Raw genomic sequence first — 18,897 nt, forward strand, 5'->3', positions numbered from 1 at the left:
CCTCCAGAGGTGAGGAAAGAACACATTAGTCATAATCCAAGTATGAAGGTGAGAGTGGATGGATTATGACAACAATAACAACTGAATCATTGCATATTATTATTGTGTCATTCTTTGCACATAAAGTAATGATTTACCTTTTTTATTGGACAATTTACTCAGGACATACATGTATACAAGCTAAATAGGAAAGTATAGTGGAAAGTAAGTAAACATATATCTAGTGCCTTTCACAGCTAAAATATCAAAAACAGTCAATCCAACAACATTTCGCTCACTTTGATTTGCTTCAATCTCTCTTTACTTTACTTTTCGTGTTTATTTGGAGAGGACGGTGCGCATTAATGAACACTCATAGAGTTACTTTGTGTAAATGCGCCGTATTTAGCCATGGGCAACTTGCCATCCGTAATCCTCAAGACAACAATTATTTACAAACAGATAAACATGGATATATTGTATTTACACTATTTACAAAAAACCCTGCAGTATAGAAAGTTTTCCATTCGATAACAATTAATCAGGTCTTACAGGTGATCACAGGATTGATTAGGTGGAAGACTCCCACACAGACATGTTTTTTTTGTCCAGTGTTGGTTCGTCCTGAATGGAACCTTACAGCCCCCTCTAGTGGCTAATCTGGGTCTAAGATTATGGTCTTTTCTTTTAATGAAGATTTCCCAAGATTTCTGGAAATATGACGGAAGAAGAAGAAAAAAGATCTTTATTTATATAGCGCCTTTCACAGACATAGTCACACAGCACTTTACATGAGACAATTGTACATTCACTCCATACTCTGTGGTAAAGCTTTCCCCTGGAGGAGACTGACAGAAATGCTGGCCACCACCATACATTCACTCACACACACACATCATTCATCCTGGCCTTTTGTACATGTTTTTAGTGGTAGGGGAAACCGGAGTACCCGGAGGAAACCTACGCAGACACGGGGAGAACATGCAAACTCCACACAGAAAGCCTCCGTCCTGGTGGGAATCGGACCCGAGACCCCCTAGCTGACCATCTAGTTGATGAAGTAGATGAGGTTGAACAATTAAAGTGTTAAACGATCAAGCAAATTACATATATTTTATTTTATTTTTTAATTATGATATAAAGGATTGTTTTGTTATAGTTTATGCCCTTTACAATGCAATACTAACTCATGGGTATACTGTTTCAGGAACTACAGTCATCTCAACATCATATTCCTGACAGAGCTGAAAACCGAAACTGCGTCACTTATCACCAATCGCCAAGATGTTTGCGATGTCCTGTCAACGTTACCGGTAAAAAACACTGAACAGGTTTAGAGATATTTAGTTACGCACACTGGAAGCAAAACAAAAGCAAAACTGAACTTAAACGTTTCACTTGTTCTAATGTTATTATTTAAAGCTAAAAATTTGCAAGTAAATAGATAAATCATACTTGGCAGGTACTTTTGAGCATGACTTAAACAATTTGCTATGAATCAATAATGATGGATGTGTCTTGATTGAGAAAGCCGACAGTCTCTTTGCCCACTTTACCGACTAAATCAAGAAATGTCACTCTGTCTATACCTCATGTGAGAATTCCTATTTAATTATGAAATAAAAGAATAATGGGTTCACAAATCTGTCACTGATCAGTTGAACAAACTCAAAAAGAAAGTATAAAATTGTCTTTTCCCCAAAATATTTCTATGAACTCTATCAACGTTCTTCTTTCAGTAAACGTAAATCAATTGCATGGACCAAAGGTGACATAACATTAGTGTTGTATTCTCATCCTGCTGTGACTCTTGTGTTAAGTATGCTGCTCCGCTTGAGCTCTGAAAGACTGGTTTGTCAGAGAACAGAGGAAACGCCCACTGCTGTGTCTAAAGAGCTCAGAGAAACAGGTGACAGAGAGGCCATTCATGACCAGAACACGGCAAGAGGACTTTTCCATTGACTGGATACGGGTTCAACATGAGCGGATATGCAGGTCAGATATATATATAAAAATATAAAATATCTGTCAAATTATAAGAAGCTTGAGTGAATTAGTAGATTGTAGAGTTGGTGGGCAAGTGTGGGAAAGTGCTCAGCTTATGTGAGGTTAAAATTGAATATACTCCAATACAATTATATATGCTTAGTCATTCAAGAAGAAAAAATGACAACTCATGTTACTAAAATTATCAAGACAACAATTATTTCCCGTCAAAACAATACAATTATTCATAGCATCTGACTCATTATGACTCAGTGTAAATTACTATAAGCTATTCTAAATAAAAGTAAATTGACTCAACTATCATGAAAAACAAAGAAAGCAAACACATTAGGAGTAAAATTACTTATTTACATACTTACATACTTTCTTACTTACTGATGTGAATCCCTGGTAAGAAACGGGACAAACCAGACTGGGTGCAACAATGTGCATTGTTTATGCAGTTATGTCATGTCATAGGTCGTATTATAAGTAGCTCTTTGGTGACTGCAGATACAAAGAAAATAACAACAAAAAGTCCTCTGCTTTTATAAATAGTTACAATGTCATACAGTCGTCTCCAGGCTTTTACTTTAGGTTCACCAGATTGAGCTTTTATTTTTTTCTCTAACTTAATAATTTGGTTTTGGTTTTACTCAACATTAGCAAACATCCCGATTTGTTGTGCTGTTTTCTTTGATTTGATATTTTGCATCTCGTTGTTAGAGGATAACATTAAATCGCTATTTATCATACTGGGTCAGGCTGTACAGTCGTACTATCTCTGTCATAGCCTTGACTGTGGTGCTCAGGCGCCCACTCTCTGCCACTGAATGCTTGCGTATCAGTATGACGCTCTGAGAGGGTATTTATCCCTCTTCTGTGGAAGCATAGACAGACTTGAATGGTAGGACTAGCGCAATGTCTCGAGTTCATGTCTCCGGGTCCCGCAGAAGAGGGATAAATACCCTCTCAGAGCGTCATACTGATACGCAAGCATTCAGTGGCAGAGAGTGGGCGCCTGAGCACCACAGTCAAGGCTATGACAGAGATAGTACGACTGTACAGCCTGACCCAGTATGATAAATAGCGATTTAATGTTATCCTCTAACACTCGTGACTGAAGAATGCAGTCAGATCAGATTTCCTTTAAGATGTTCTTTTTTTTTTTTTTGCACTGGCTCTTTTGTTTTGCTCCTCATGTGATAAAAGATGTGTTGTTGAAGTAGACTCAACACATTCTACTGGTAAGTTATTGAAGTGGGAAATCATGAGTTCCTCTTTTTTTCTGAATAAAATTATTCCAAATTAATTGAATAAAATATAAAATAACCGATCGGGGTTTTTTGATTTCCATTTTGGATTGGTCCGTGCAGGGGCTTGTAACCTCTACCTTTAGGGCCCTCACTGGGACCAAGACTCCTTGAAAAAAGATTATGAACTTTGGGATCCTTTCAAGGTCAAATAAATAGTAAGACTTAGATCATACTGAAGGGTGAGTGCTTCAAGAGAAGAACTTTCTCTACAGAGATTAATAAAGTCTAACTTAACTTAAGAATAAGCATAAAAAACATAGGCGCTCTCAAGGAATCTCGTCCGAAACCTATGCTAAAACAGAAAAAAGTTTGCTTGACCCAAACCGTGGCTGTGAACGACAGGAAAACAAGAGATCCGAGGCAACACTGTGTAAAAAAGTAGACTAAATGTCCATTATTGACATGGGCCACGCCAACGTGTTTCGACCAGCGTCTTCATCGGGGCGGTCACTGCCGTCCTGCCGTCCATAGCCATGATATGGGTTTAGCAAACTGTTTTAGTTGTAGTAAGACAAAAATCAAATGTATGAATCAAAGTTGGTGGTTTTCAGATTGTGTTATGTGATGATGGTCCTCTCTCGGGGCAGGAGTCAGTGTTGATGATGTGGCTCTTTGATTACAAATATATTCTGTTCCAAACGGTAGCACCAACATCAGGGCTGCCATGACATGATGTTGGGCTGGACGATCCAGCAACAGAAATGTTTTTAGTGTTTTTTTGTAACATGTGCAATAACCCCTGTATTTAAATCACTTACCTGCGTCACTTTATCAACTACTTGCACTATGATTTAAACCTGCACTGCTATAACTTTCTTGTTTATAGTCTGTTTACTTAATTATTTACTGTTTATACTTTTGTCCCCACAAAGTCCTTGGTAGTCATTGTGCATAAGATACCACTATTTTACTATTTAATCGTTTTTTGTTTCTAAGAGCTGTATGTGACAAGTAAATGTCTCCATTGTAAGATCAATAAAGGCTTATCTTATCTTATCTTAAAGGGGCTAGATGCAAGTGAGTCATTTTTTATGCTCACTACTGCCACCTCAGGTCTTATGCGTAACTGCAGCTTCTATATTAAGCTCATGCATGACTGCACTTCGGACCCGAATTAACCCCTCTTTGAGTGCAGGATTTTAGAGGCAGTTGTGGTGAACAGGTCTGAGCTCATTCTACACATTAGGACATGGCTGGAACATGTAGGTGGATGAAAATACTTCGTTTTAACATGTTTAAACTCCGTATAGTCCCTTTAATCCATGAACTTAGACACACCATTAATACAAACCTCAGCTCAAACAAAAACAAATGCTTTCCTCCAGTTCAATTTGACGCACAAAAATCTCCCATTGTCTTCTCCAAACTCCAAGACTAGTCGCTGATCCTGCCAAAGAAATGGCTGTAAACCTGATGATTATGAGGACCTATAATGAATATTGAGATTGCGATTTTGATTTTGTAGTGATTAATTGCCCAGCTCTAACGTTGTGTTTATCCAATTACAAATAACAAGGTTGATAAATAAGCACAGTCCGGTAAATCGAGACAGCTGGACATTTCTTGATACACAAGACCGACGTTTTAATTAACCATTATCTGTTGTCTTGATTCATCGGACTGTGCCAATAGTCCTAATTTGTCCGGATTTGGTCTTGGTCTAGTCTTTATTAGAAAAGCCAAGTATCTTATGAGGATGTTCTTGAAAACCACAGTTCTGAAACACTGTCATAATCGGTAGCCTTTATGCTGTTCTGGCTCCTTCCTCCATTTGAAAAACTGGCATCATCGCTTTAAAGAATCTGAAAATTGCCAATGTTTGTGTCCGACAGGCTATAAGGGCTTTGACGTGAGCGAATGGAGGCTCGTACTGGTCGGCAAAACCGGAGTGGGCAAGAGCGCAGCCGGAAACACCATCCTGGGAAGGGAGGCTTTCGAGTCCGAACTGTCCCCAGCTTCCATGACGTCGGAATGCAAAAAAGCAAAAGGATTCATCGGCGGTCGGTCACTCGCTATAATCGATACCCCGGGCCTTTTCGACACCAATTACACCGAAGAAGAAGTTTTGAAGCGCATCAAGATGTGCATATCCCTCTCCTCGCCCGGGCCGCACGCGTTTTTGATTTGTCTACAGCTCGGCAGGTTCACCAAGGAGGAGAAAGATACCGTCCAAATGATCCAAACCACTTTCGGGGAGGACGCGGCCAACTACACCATGGTTTTGTTCACGCACGGCGATCAGCTGCGGCGTCAAAGCATCGAGTCCTACATTGCCGAAAGCGCCGATCTTCTGGAGCTTGTCCGGGGGTGCCACAACCGCTTCCACGTCCTCAACAACGAGATCAAAGACGAGAAACAAACGTATAAACTGTTGGATAAAATTGAGAAGATGATACAAGCCAACGGAGGAGGGTTCTACACCAACGAGATGTTTCAGAAGGCAGAGGCGGCCATTGAGAAGGAGAAAGAGCGGCTTTGGAAGGAGTTAGAGGAACAGCGCGTGAAGGAGCTGGAGCAACTGAGAGCGAAATACGGCAAAAACCAGAAAGTCTACTACCACGAGGAAACCAACGTCAACATGAGGTATCACAATGAGGCGCGGATGAGAGCCGAGAGGTCCAACGAGTTCACGGCGGCCCCGGTCATTGCCGTGACGACAGCCTGTGGTGCCGCCATCGGGGGGATTCTGGGACTTGCAGGAGGCCCGATCGGGCTGGCCATCGGGATGGCAGCTGGAGCGGCCGTGGGGGCGGGTGTAGGGGCGCTGTCCATTCATGTGTCCAAGGGATGTCGCATGCAGTGAGCAGATATTTCAGATGCAATCTCTGGATGCACTTTGCTATTTCAGTGCGTTGATTGTTATAGGAAAGTACTGTTGATGTTTGACACTGCATATATTTGATTGCTAAATCAACATATTTAATACAGAATTGTATCTCAAGATAAAAGTTGTTATATAACATGAAGTAGGCCTTTAGGTTTAATTGAGTAAGCAGAGTTGTTTTCCCTCTCTTCTATCCCAAGGCCGACTGAGCGACGATCCCTCTGTCTTGAAGTCTGCATTGACATACCATATAATGCAGAAATTTGTATTTTCAATAACCACACTACTATTTAGTGATTATTGTTTGTTCACTGTGTTAATTTCAAATGATTATTTGTAAATGATGCTGTATAATATTATTTTTGTTGAATGTGAACTTTATTAAATATATGTACAAAGTATTATTGAGTTGCCTGATTTTGTAATAAGCATCTATCTTGCTGTGTCACTCCTGACTCTGAAACAATTGTTGTGGATGGCCGAAAGTACTTTCCATGGGTGTGAATGGTTCCGCTGATGACATGGTAAAAACTTTGTTTTTGCAGTGCCATCAATTAATATTCCTTCCCTTAATTATAGTTTGTGGCAATGCTACTTTCTACAACTTTCTCAGCAGTGATTCCTGGAGATTTTCTGGCAACTATATCCTCCTGACAGTGCTTTTCTTATTTCTGAGCTCTCCTTTCCAGAGGTGACCGTAGGGAATGCCTTCCCTCTATATAACCCTATATCTTCTGCATTATTTTCTGTCAAAATGTCTTTACCAATATATCATCCATTCTCCACAATTTTCACCACTTGTGTCGTAGCAAAGGTTTTCTGGAAATAGTCATTTGGATCCCCCTGTGGGGATCTGTTAGGGGGATGGAAATACGTTACTATAAAAATATGCATAATGTGAAACAACCGTGTCTTTTATCTATAGGAGGATCCAAGAAGCAAAAGAAAAAAGACCAGCTCCGGATGATCCTCGTGGGGAAGACCGGAGCCGGGAAGAGCGCAGCCGGGAACACCATCTTGGGTCGACAGGAGTTTGAATCGGAACTATCCTCTTCATCCTGGACATATCGATGCCAAAAGTCGGAGGCGACCATCAGAGGGCGCAACGTGGCTGTGATCGACACACCCGGACTGTTTGACACCAATTTCACAGAGGAAGAAGTTTTGAAAAAGATCACCACGTGCGTCTCCATGTCGGCGCCAGGCCCACACGCCTTTTTGCTGGTCTTGAGGCTGGGCAGGTTCACGGAGGAGGAGAAAGAGACTGTCCGACTGATACAGAAGGCGTTTGGGATGGACGCGGCGAGGTTCTCACTTGTTTTGTTCACGCATGGTGACAAACTGAAAAAAATGACCATTGAGCAGTTTATTTCGAAGAGTGAAGACCTCCAGCAGCTAATAGACGCTTGTTATGGGAGGTACCACGTTTTTAACAACCAAGAAAGCGATCCCCAACAGACCTATGACCTGCTGGACAAAATAGACAGGATGGTGACGGAGAACGCGGGGAAGTTTTATACAGTAAAGATGTTCAAAGCAGCGATGAAAATGTCCAAAAGGGAAAAGAAATATTTGTTGAAAGAACAAAAGGCAGAGGAGAAGTACAGGAAGGACGGACTACGAGCGGAGGTGGAGAGAGAGGCTCAGTTTGCCTCACAACCTTCATTGGGGAGAGAGAAGGGGAATAAATGTGTCTTGCAGTGAGGGGGAGTGCAATATTGTTCCAACTTTTCTCAAGGAAATGTCAAATCCAAACTGTACCGTTTATAAGATCGTTTATAGGATGTCATTCTGTCCATGCCCATACCACTTTGACCACCTTGCTTTTGTGAATTTGGTGTGTAAATAATTGATTGATGGTCACAAAAAATGCCCCAGAGAAGCGTTGGTGACAATCTGAGTGTATGGATTGAATAAATAGTGGCCTAATCATGATATAAAAGATCAAGCTTCAATAAAAATCCGAGCTTATACCTGTATAAACTTGGATTAGGTGGGTAGAGTATCCAAAAATATTTTCTCAAGTAAGAGTAAAAGCGTACTTTGAGAACATTTTACTTGAGTACTGTGAGGAGTAACTGCTTGTTGGATTTACATTTCAGTAGTGACATAAAAGATGAGAAACAAAACATGAAATAATGTGTAAATTGTAGTATATTCAAATAAAATCTAAAATAAATCATTATTATAATTCAAGTAAACAATCAAACAGAAAAATACATTCATTTCACGACTTTTCACTGAGAGATTTACTCACAGTGTCGCACATTACTATTTTATTTGATTCAAGTACATACTTCATTTTAATAATACTCAAGTAGAAGAAAAAAGTGCTGTATAAAAAAATACTTGCAAAAGTACAGTTACTTCAAAAAAGTTACTCAGGTACATGCACTTGAGTAAATGTAACTGAGCACTACCCACCTCTGAACTGATATATAATTAATCACTTGCAGGCCACTATTTTTGGGAAAGTATTGGGCCTAAATATGACAGTTCTGCACATAGTTAACAGTAAAACAAGTATGAATTTGAGAAGAAATTATAATAATGTTATAATAATGGAACAAGGGACATGGAGTGATTTTCAAGTCATTTTTCGAACATCCAATCCAATGCTTAGTCATTCAAGAAGAAAAAATGACAACTCATGTTACTAAAATTATCAAGACAACAATTATTTCCTGTCAGAACAAAAAAAAAAAATATTCATAGCATCTGACTCATTGTGACTCAGTGTAAATTACTATAAGCTATTCTAAATAAAGTAAATTGACTCAACTATCATGAAAAACAAAGAAAGCAAACACATTAGGAGTAAAATGACTTATTTACATGCTTGCGTACTTTCTTGCTTACTTACTGATGTGAATCCCTGGTAAGAAACGGGACAAACCAGACTGGGTGCAACAATGTGCATTGTTTATGCAGTTATGTCATGTCATAGGTCGTATTATAAGCAGCTCTTTGGTAACTGCAGATACAAAAAAAATACCAAAATAACAACAAAAAGTCCTCTGCTTTTATACATTGTTACAATGTCATACTGTCGTCCCCAGGCTTTAGACTTTAGGTTCTCCAGATGTAGTTTTTTTTCCTCTAACTTGTTATTAATACTTGCAAAAGTACAGCTACTTCAAAAAAGTTACTCAGGTACATGTACTTGAGTAAATGTAACTGAACACTACCCACCTCTGAACTGATGCAATTAATCACTTAGGCCACTATTTTTGGGAACGTATTGGGCCTAAATATGACAGTTCTGCACATAGTTAACAGTAAAACACGTATGAATTTGAGAAGAAATTATAATAATGTTATAATAATGGAACAAGGGACATGGAGTGATTTTCAAGTCATTTTTCGAACATCCAATCCACTTATTGTGTATCATAACGCAGAAATGTTTAAAAGAAGTTTTGTGCAATAAATTATGCTATTCTAATGTTGTGGTTTAACTTTTCGTCTATTGTTAAATCACACAAATTAGGTTAAGAATAAGGGTGAGGCATTCTTTATATTATCATTTAAAAGGAGCAATTACCAGTGAAATCAATCAAGGAAGCTTTCATCCACCCAACCGCACACCATATGAACTGTAGATCAGTCATCCATCACCTGCCAAGAATCGACATGAACCTGAACACATTGAGTGGACAACAGTGACACCGTGTGGCCATAAAGTATAAAACTTTACTCCGTTGACACCGAAGTTAATTTTCCTGTATTAAAAAAAAAATCCTGCCACTGATTGAACACAATTATTTGCCATATATCTAATGTTTTTATCCATTGCTTTAAAAACAAAGTAACTTTCATGAGCCACGTGACCCCGGTGTAACGGCACGTGACGCAGCTCAGACACAGCGCCGCTTTCATGCTTCTCTACAATGCACTCAGCAGCACCATGGAGCCCAGAGGAGCTGCGCTGGTGTTTTTGCTGCTGAGTTTGACTTTAGACACCAGTGAATGTGAGGATTATGCGCTCGATGATAAAGGCGGACTGGGCCGAGTGTTTGACGGGATCGGAGGCTTGAGCGGCGGAGGGGTGAGTGAAGAGGGACTTTGTTTTGGTCCACTTCCTGGTTGTTTAGTTTCTCTAAGTTGAATGACTAAACATATATATTAGCCTTTTTTATATCTTCAACAGAGATGGGCAGAGTGGCTTCAATACTGGTGTAAATAAGTGTGACTTTTACTTAACCTCGGTTGGGTAACCTCTTAACCCCCACCTGAACCGAGCACAGTTTGGCTTTACTCAAATCTAAAAGCTTCTTGAAAAGGCGTCAAAATAGCGACAAAACTAAAACAAAAACGTGTCTGAAAAACTAAAAAGTGACAATAATATGACGAAAAAGTGACGAAAATATGAAGAAAAAATGTCGAAAAAATGACGAAAATGTGACAAAAAATATGACGAAAAAGTGACAAAAATGTGATGAAAAAGTGACGAAAATATGAAGAAAACGTGTCGAAAAAATGACAAAAATGTGACAAAAATATGACGAAAAAGTGACAAAAATGTGATGAAAAAGTGACAAAAATATGACGAACAAGTGACAAAAATGTGACGAAAAAGCGATTAAAAAAAGTGACAAAAATATGATGAAAAAGTGACAAAAATGTGACAAAAATATGACAAATGTGACAAAAATGTGATGAAAAAGTGACGAAAATATGAAGAAAAAGTGTCGAAAAAATGACGAAAATGTGACAAAAATATGACGAAAAAGTGACAAAAATGTGATGAAAAAGTGACGAAAATATGAAGAAAAAGTGTCGAAAAAATGACAAAAATGTGACAAAAATATGACGAAAAAGTGACAAAAATGTGATGAAAAAGTGACAAAAATATGACGAACAAGTGACAAAAATGTGACGAAAAAGTGATTAAAAAAAGTGACAAAAATATGATGAAAAAGTGACAAAAATGTGACAAAAATATTACAAAAAAGTGATGAAAATCTGACAAAAATGTGACAAAAATATGACAAATGTGACAAAAATGTGATGAAAAAATGACAAAAATATGACGAAAAAGTGACAAAAATGTGATAAAAAGTGACAAAAATGTGACAAAAAAGTGACAAAAATGTGACGAAAAACTGACTTTAATGTGACCAAAAAACATTCTAAAATGTGACGAAAAGTGGTACAGGTTGGGATTAAGACGTTAAGTCATCCAAATCTCAAAGTACCTCTAAATGTCAGTCTTCTTATTCAACGTGGGTATGAGTAAAGAGTAGAGTCCCGAATACTTGCTGAGTGCTCATGAAGTTTTAGTGCGATGTAGGACACACAATAAATTCATAACGTTGAAATTATAATATATTTTTTTATTTATAGAAAATGTGCTCATTGATTCCCCCTCCCTTTGTTTCCTAGGCAACAACTCGACTACTGGTTAACTACGATGAGCCTTATCGTAGCCAGATTCTCGACTACCTGTTTAAGGTAAAACATTTCTTATCTTTTCAACTACTATGTCAGCTCAAAACATTTTTCTTAAACTTTATTATGCCATTCTTTAGCCAAACTTTGGGGCAGCGTTGCACATATTAAAGGTTGAGATTGGAGGAGACGCCCAAACTACAGGTGAGTATTTATGGCCTTGTCACTTTTGCATTTTAGCCACAGGAGAGTTCACTTTACAATGGTATTCCAACAATTGTTTTTGTCCTGTTTTGTTGTAGCTGACTCCTTATACAGTATATTTTTCTTTTTTTTTTCCTTTTTGCATACCTAATACTAGTTTTGAATTCAAGCACTTGTATTTGATTTTCTAGATGGAACAGAGCCTTCACACATGCACTATGAAGACGATGAGAACTTCTTCCGAGGCTATGAGTGGTGGCTCATGAAAGAAGCAAAGAAGAGGAACCCCAACATAACTCTTATAGGTAGTAACACTGTCTTTCTCTGCTCATGCTGCTCATCTGTTTTCCAATTATAGTTTCAGATAACCAAACAGTGACATAGCAATTTTGAAGCCCTTTAAGTCCACCTTTATACCATAGTAATAAAGCTATTTCCGCCATATTACCATGTTAATACTGAGCTGTAAACTGCAAACAATAACATACAATATATGAGTTAAGCAAGTTTCCATTTCTTCATAAACTAGCTCAATTTTTTGAATATGAAAACAACAAAATGACAAGTGCTGTGTTGGGACAAAGACCGTGTCAAGGTTAAAGTTGTAACAGTTTTTATCTGTGTTATCTGAGGTTTGCCGTGGGCCTTTCCGGGATGGGTCGGACATGGCAAGAACTGGCCGTACGACTTTCCCGACATCACGGCTTCGTATGTGGTGAGCTGGATCCTCGGAGCCAAGCAGTACCACGACCTTGACATTCAGTATGTGGGGGTGCGTATTTATTCACTCAAAGGTAACAAAACATTGCATTTCAACAGCAGCAGCAAACAATGGAAACATTTGATACACATTAATCCCTGCTGTTGACGTTTTTGTGAAAATACTACATTCCTTTGTTTGAAGAGGACTGTCACTGGACTATTGCTAAACCAGTACTAAACCATGACTTAAATAGGTCTAGACAAGGACTGAAGTTTAGACCATGATTAAAGCATGTACCAAATCGGTAACACTGTACATTACGGGCCGGTAAGTCTGTGGTGCTTATGGTGGTAATTACTAGTAGTGACAGTTGTACTTACAGTGGTACTGATAGTGGTACTTACAGTGGTAATTACAGTGGTAAGTACTAATATTTACAGTGGTAATTCCAGGTTATTATTGTGGTGCTAAAAGTCATAATTACTAGTAATTAGGGTTAGGGGTTAGGGAGACACAGGGTAACCACTGCATCTCTCATTACTAAGAGATGCAGTGGTAACTCTTAGTAATGAAGGTCATACTTCTATGTACTTTGGTACTTTAAATGATAGTTTCTAGTAGTTTCAGTGATACATCTATGGTACTTATTGGTAATTCAAGAATACTACAGCAGCAATTCATAAGTAGTAAATGTGGTACTTCTACATACAGATGTAAATTCTAGGATTGTGTGACTATAAAACAACATAAAACAGCATTAGAGAAAACAAGACGTACAACCTTCGTTACTATGAGTTACCACTTTATCTAGAAGTACATAACTTGTAATTCTCACTATAGTATCCTTTAAGTACCACAATAAGTACCTAGAATTACCACTGTAATTACCACCTTAAGTACCATTGTAAGAACCACAATAAGTACCTAGACTTACCGGTGTAAATACCACCATAAGTACCACTGTAAGTACCAAGGACCTACCGGCCCGTAATGTAAAGTGTTACTGAGACGACCCAGATTGAAAGTAAAGGCGCTATGTTAACGACTCATACAGCCATTGGGTCACTACAAGGTAAAATACGCACAAAAATATATCTTTCAATATAAAAAGTTACGTAATGCAGCTTTAAGTTACAATTTATTCTCATGTGGTAAAATGTCTTCTTTCTTTAGCATTAAAACAATATAGTACTGCATTATGTGGATGTGAAATAAATCCTAAAATACTTCCTGTATTTGTCAGATTTGGAATGAGAGGGACTTTGACAGCAAATATATAAAGGTAAGACTTTCACGTTGATGTCATTTCATACACCACAGACACAATGAGAAGCAGCCACCAACATTAAGCTTTGACCCGTCCGGCACACCTGATAGATTTTAAATAATTGTTTAGAGTGATGAAAATAGGCGGGTGTTGAGAGAGTGTGTTTGTTGTCGAGGTGCTCCGGGACACTCTGGATAAAGCTGATCTTTCAGTGGTGGGCATCATCGCTGCAGACGGCGACTGGAGCATCGCCAGCAGTGTTAATGTAGACCCCGGGCTTTACAAGGCCGTTAAAGTCATCGGGTGAGTATGTGAAGAAGCTACGACTGATAGTTTAGCGAGAGGTACAGGTATGTCCTATTTCAGGTTGGTGTTGTTGTATAATGTCGGCACGGCCTGAGCATGTGACAGTCAGGTGAGGAAATCACGGGTCCAGGGTGTGCCTTTTCTTTCTGTATACTCTTCACCTGTTCTTAGTTTTACGTAACTTCACACTGTGTCATCAACATGGATCAAAGATTAATGTTTGTGGCTGTTTGCAGTAACAGGCCTGCACTATGGGGCAACATTTCAATTCTTAAAGCAGGACTGTTCTGCTTTCCTAAAATGATTTCACCATTTTCACCATAACTAACTAATTATTACTTTAGGGCAGCAAAATGATGTGCAATTACATTAAAAGCAACATGTTCTGAAATACTTCATGCATTAGTTTAGCGGCTTATAAAAATTCATGCTTTCAGACATGTTTCTCTTAAAATTGCTGCCCTAGTTCACTTCTGCATGTTCATTAATCATTTATTTGATCATTTAAAGTTCACCATAACTCCTACATCTAATTACCATTCTGGTTCTGTCTTTGTTGTTTCTTCTGGTATGTCACTGCCTGTAGCTGCTGCGGTACACCCTGGATAAGCAGGGTTTGGAGCACGTCAGAATCGTAGCTAGTGACAACCTGTGGGAGCCCATAGCCCTGTCTGTGTTGAAGGACCCCGAGCTCAGCGCAGCCATAGATGTCCTGGGGTAGGACGAGCACTTAGCCGGTTGTTCTTTCTGGCCGAATGCGTGTTTTCTTGTAGCTCTCTTGCATGGCTACTAACAGGGGTTTGTAAAGTTATGGTTCAAGTTGGTTAAATGATTAAAGTGTGAGTGACGGTGGGGAGTTGTTTTGCAGAGTACATATTATCAAGTGTCTTGTGTAGGTCTCGCATGAATGTTTGAAATATCCTTTATTATTATATTGATTTTAGAGCCCACTATCCGGGCACCAACACCGTCCAGGACGCTCTGAAGTCACAGAAGCCGCTGTGGTCGTCAGAGGACTACAGCAGCTTCAATGACGAGGTGGGAGGAGGCTGCTGGGCCCGAATTCTCAACCAGAACTACGTCAACGGATTCATGACGTCGTGAGTTTACAAGTGACCGAACTGAGTGTTTGAGTTTAGATTTTGTTGTAAGGACTGTGTTACTTGTACTGGTTATTTTGAAATAACATCAATGCGAGTTTGAGCATGGAGTTCAAACTTAACCCCTGAAGTTAACTCAAAATAACGCAAATAAATACCTTTGAGGATTAAAAGATAAAGCAGTACTAAGTAACTCATACCCCTAGAGGCCATAAGCGCCACTGCAGGTGTCGTAGCACGTTGCGTTTTTTTACTCATTAATTGTCCGTGAGAGTAAATACTACGCTGACAGAAAAGACAAAGGGAGAGAGGGATATTGTACATCCAATTACACAATGGAGTTATTTTTTTCCATTCAAACTTGGCTGTAAATACTGTTTAAGTGGCACTAGCCCGTAGTTAGCTTTGCCCGTTAGCCTGTTAGCTTCTTCTTCGTGATTCTATTAGTGTGTATTGTGACTCCAACCCGTAGGCAGCAAAGTTGCATTTGTGATTTTCTGGCAAGAGACACCGGGGGAGATGAAAGAGCCCCCAATCATCTCATTAACACTTGTATTACCCCCAGAGGGACTACGAAAAGGATTTATGGAGGGAAACAAGTTACTTAGTACTGCTTTAAGGTTCTACATAAGTGCTTTTTTTTTTTTAATCTATACTTGAGCATGTGTTCCCTCCCTTTTTATTGATTTATTTTTTAAACTACATTACTATTGTCAAAGTACGTACAGTAATTTCTTCAAAACCACTCTGCTTAAGTCTCTCAGTGTCTTCCTTTATTTCGTTACAGAACCATTACCTGGAATCTAATCGCCAGTTACTATGAAGACCTTCCTTTTGGTCGTGACGGGTTGATGACGGCTGAGGAGCCCTGGAGTAACAACTATGTAGTGGAGTCTCCCATCTGGATCACCGGTCTGCTTTATTTTATTATTTAAAAGATGATCCCATTGTACTGTATCATTCAACATGGATTATGTTTTTAACCCTGTCTTCTTTGTAGCCCACACCACGCAGTTTACTCAGCCCGGGTGGACCTACTTACAGACTGTGGGCCATTTAGCGCAAGGAGGAAGCTACGTCGCCCTCACTGACGGCAAAGGGAATCTCACAATTGTTATAGAGACAATGGTACAAATATACAGTAAATTTAAATCTTATGTGTTTGAGGTTTTGGCCATGTTGGATTGGATTCTAGGAAGAATTGTAATGTAATGCAAGGTATCCATATTTTAACAATTTTCTCCACAGACTCACGATCACTCCATCTGCATTAGACCTCCACTTCTTCCTTTTAACGTGACGGCCCAAAATGCAACCTTTAATCTCAATGGTTCATTTGTAAGTTCCACTAAGTAAAAAACAACAACATTCATGTCTTTTTTGTTTTAGTTTGAATGTTATTGCCGTATTTTTCAGGCTTCTATCAAGGAGCTGCAAGTCTGGCGATCACAGTTCAACTTCCAGTCCAAGAAACCAGCCTTTTTTGAGAAGCTTAGTCCCATAAAGGTAAGGCAGCATGAGTCATTGCTTCTCAGATCTTACACTGGACTTTGTGGGTTTCTTCTTCCTTCTTAAAGCTTCCCTTCATTCCTTGTCCCAGTTAGATTTAAAGAAAGTCAAAATTTTCACCATACTTGTAATAGTTTAGGCAAAGTTTATTCCAACTCATGACGTGTGTCTTTTTTCTAGCTTGTGGCTGGAGCCTTTACTCTGAATTTACAAGAGGATGAAGTTTACACCATAACTACAATAACAACTGGCCTGAAAGGCAGCTATCCCGATCCACCTCCTTCTGCACCTTTTCCAAAAGTTTACAAAGACGATTTTGATAACAGTAAGTACACCAGTATTTCAATTCTGCTGCCTTGTAATACTGACTTAAAAAAAAATACGAGCATAAGAAAGCAGCAACAATTATAAACATTCTACATAGCTACATTAAGCACACTGTGGGATTTTTTTCTCATTTTTTCTGATTATGTGCTTTTTATTAGGTGAACAACATGACATATTATAGAATATGTACTGTAAATGAAGAGCCTAAATCAGCCGGGAAAAAGTCAGAAGTAAAACGCAAGGTTAACTATGAGACAATAGATTTTATAAGTGCTACCAAAGTGAAATGAACTTAATGGAGGATAGATAGATTTGAAGTAAGAATATCATTAATGTTTTGTCTTGGTGTCCCAACAGAAAACCCTCCTTTCTCAGAGGCACCAAACTTCGCCGACCAGACTGGAGTATTCGAATACTACATCAATCTGACAGATCCCGGACCACATGTTTTTACTTTAAGGCAAACGATCACTCAAATGCCGATTACATGGGCCACAGACGCCGATCAGACCATTAGTGTCATTGGAGATTGGCACTGGTAAGTAAGAAATACTCCTCGCAACTATTATCCAGCCCTAATAATGAATAGTTGATTATTAGAAAATATCATGATAACAGCTGTCACCAGCATTACATTTTAGATCGATAATTGTTGCTATAATAGAATCAGAAGGGAAAAGAGATACTGCATTTACATCAGAAAGTTTGATTTTATAAAGTGGCCCACATATTATATAGGTAAACAATGTGAAAAATAATCATATCATAACATCAATATTTCTTCGCATCCTGATCGGCAACTAGATTTTAAAATTGGGCCTTTTTTTTTTTTGCTTTCTTCCAGGCAGAATGTGACAGTGACTTGTGACGTTTTCATGGAGAAGGTGAAGACCGGCGGCGTGTTCATTGCGGCCAGAGTGGACAAAGGCGGCCAGTCCATCCGCAGCGCCAGAGGAGTCTTCTACTGGGTGTTTGCAGACGGAACATACAAAGTTACCAATGACCTGGGTGAGGAGGCTTAATGCCCTTAATGGAGCAGTACTTGTTGTGTTGTTAGTCATACTATTAAGTTGTTATGTCTACTATGGCTACTATGGCTTGACACAGTGTAAAGCTTAAATTTGTTTCCTTCTAGCTGGTCAGACTGTGCTGGCAGAGGGCCAGTCTGGTACCCGTGCGTATGGTTGGCACACACTGACACTTAAAGTCCAAGTAAGTTATTATTATTTATTTAGATTTTATTTATCTTCATCATAAAGGCACCAAAGATTATCTGACCAAATGATATATTTATTTTTCAGGGACAGTATGCGTCTGGGCTTCTGAATGGATATCCACTGTGGAAGAATGCTGTGGTGCTCAATCCCAAACATGGCTGGGCGGCCATTGGGACAAACTCTTTTGAACTGGCTCAGTTTGATAACTTTGTTGTTGAGGCAGAGTAAATGCACAAATGTCCTGTGACTTTGGATCGACTGACACTGAAATGTACTCACATGACTGCGGAGAACACTGCTGTGAATTGACTTATTTTAATTGCTATAAATTATTGTCATTGTGTAAATGAAACAGGGAATTTTACTATGGAACAAAGCACTGCATTTTTTTTTTTTTACTGTAAAACTTGTAATTAAATTGGTATGTGTCAATTTTAAGGGAATGTATAATTGTTTGAATGCTTTTATGAAGGATTTACCGGTAATTGAAAAATGTTGTTTTGTTTTTTTTCTTTTAAAGGCTATTTTAAATTCATCTGCAAAATCTATTCCCTAATTTAATGATGGCATTGCTAATTAAATTGTTGTGTCCAAGCCTTGTTTTGAGTCATGAGGTCATAATAATATCTGTCATAAAAAATGACATGATATTTATTTAAATAATGTGTCTGTGTGAAGTAATGATAGTACATTTTACAATCCAGCATGATTGAGTGTTGATGCTGCCACCATGCGATTGCTGTCACCATGACAACGTGACGCTAACAG

The 18,897-nt window shown here is 38.8% G+C and overlaps 2 protein-coding genes across 3 annotated transcripts; both read left to right on the forward strand.

Annotated features, from left to right (window-relative positions):
• The first annotated feature begins 1,931 nt into the window (after positions 1-1,931).
• Positions 1,932-6,140, forward strand: LOC306975801 (GTPase IMAP family member 7-like). Its single transcript, XM_079573561.1, has 2 exons — positions 1,932-1,974; positions 5,114-6,140. Exons 1-2 carry the CDS (start codon positions 1,959-1,961, stop codon positions 6,082-6,084), a joined length of 987 nt encoding a protein of 328 aa, XP_079429687.1. The 5' UTR covers positions 1,932-1,958; the 3' UTR covers positions 6,085-6,140.
• Positions 6,141-9,969: 3,829 nt separating this feature from the next.
• Positions 9,970-18,385, forward strand: galcb (galactosylceramidase b). Of its 2 annotated transcripts, none has more exons than XM_079573468.1 (17): positions 9,970-10,153; positions 11,491-11,559; positions 11,637-11,700; positions 11,892-12,005; positions 12,333-12,472; positions 13,647-13,685; positions 13,846-13,973; positions 14,921-15,076; positions 15,864-15,988; positions 16,077-16,204; positions 16,325-16,414; positions 16,493-16,582; positions 16,766-16,910; positions 17,270-17,450; positions 17,757-17,920; positions 18,048-18,124; positions 18,214-18,385. In XM_079573468.1, exons 1-17 carry the CDS (start codon positions 9,983-9,985, stop codon positions 18,355-18,357), a joined length of 2,025 nt encoding a protein of 674 aa, XP_079429594.1. In that variant the 5' UTR covers positions 9,970-9,982; the 3' UTR covers positions 18,358-18,385. The 2 variants fall into 2 exon arrangements, with proteins under 2 accessions (XP_079429594.1, XP_079429593.1); XM_079573467.1 differs by lacking the exon at positions 13,846-13,973 and adding an exon at positions 14,563-14,693.
• Positions 18,386-18,897: the final 512 nt, after the last annotated feature.

This window comes from Gobius niger (genome assembly GCF_951799975.1).
Source record: "Gobius niger genome assembly, chromosome: 16".
NCBI lineage: Eukaryota > Metazoa > Chordata > Actinopteri > Gobiiformes > Gobiidae > Gobius > Gobius niger.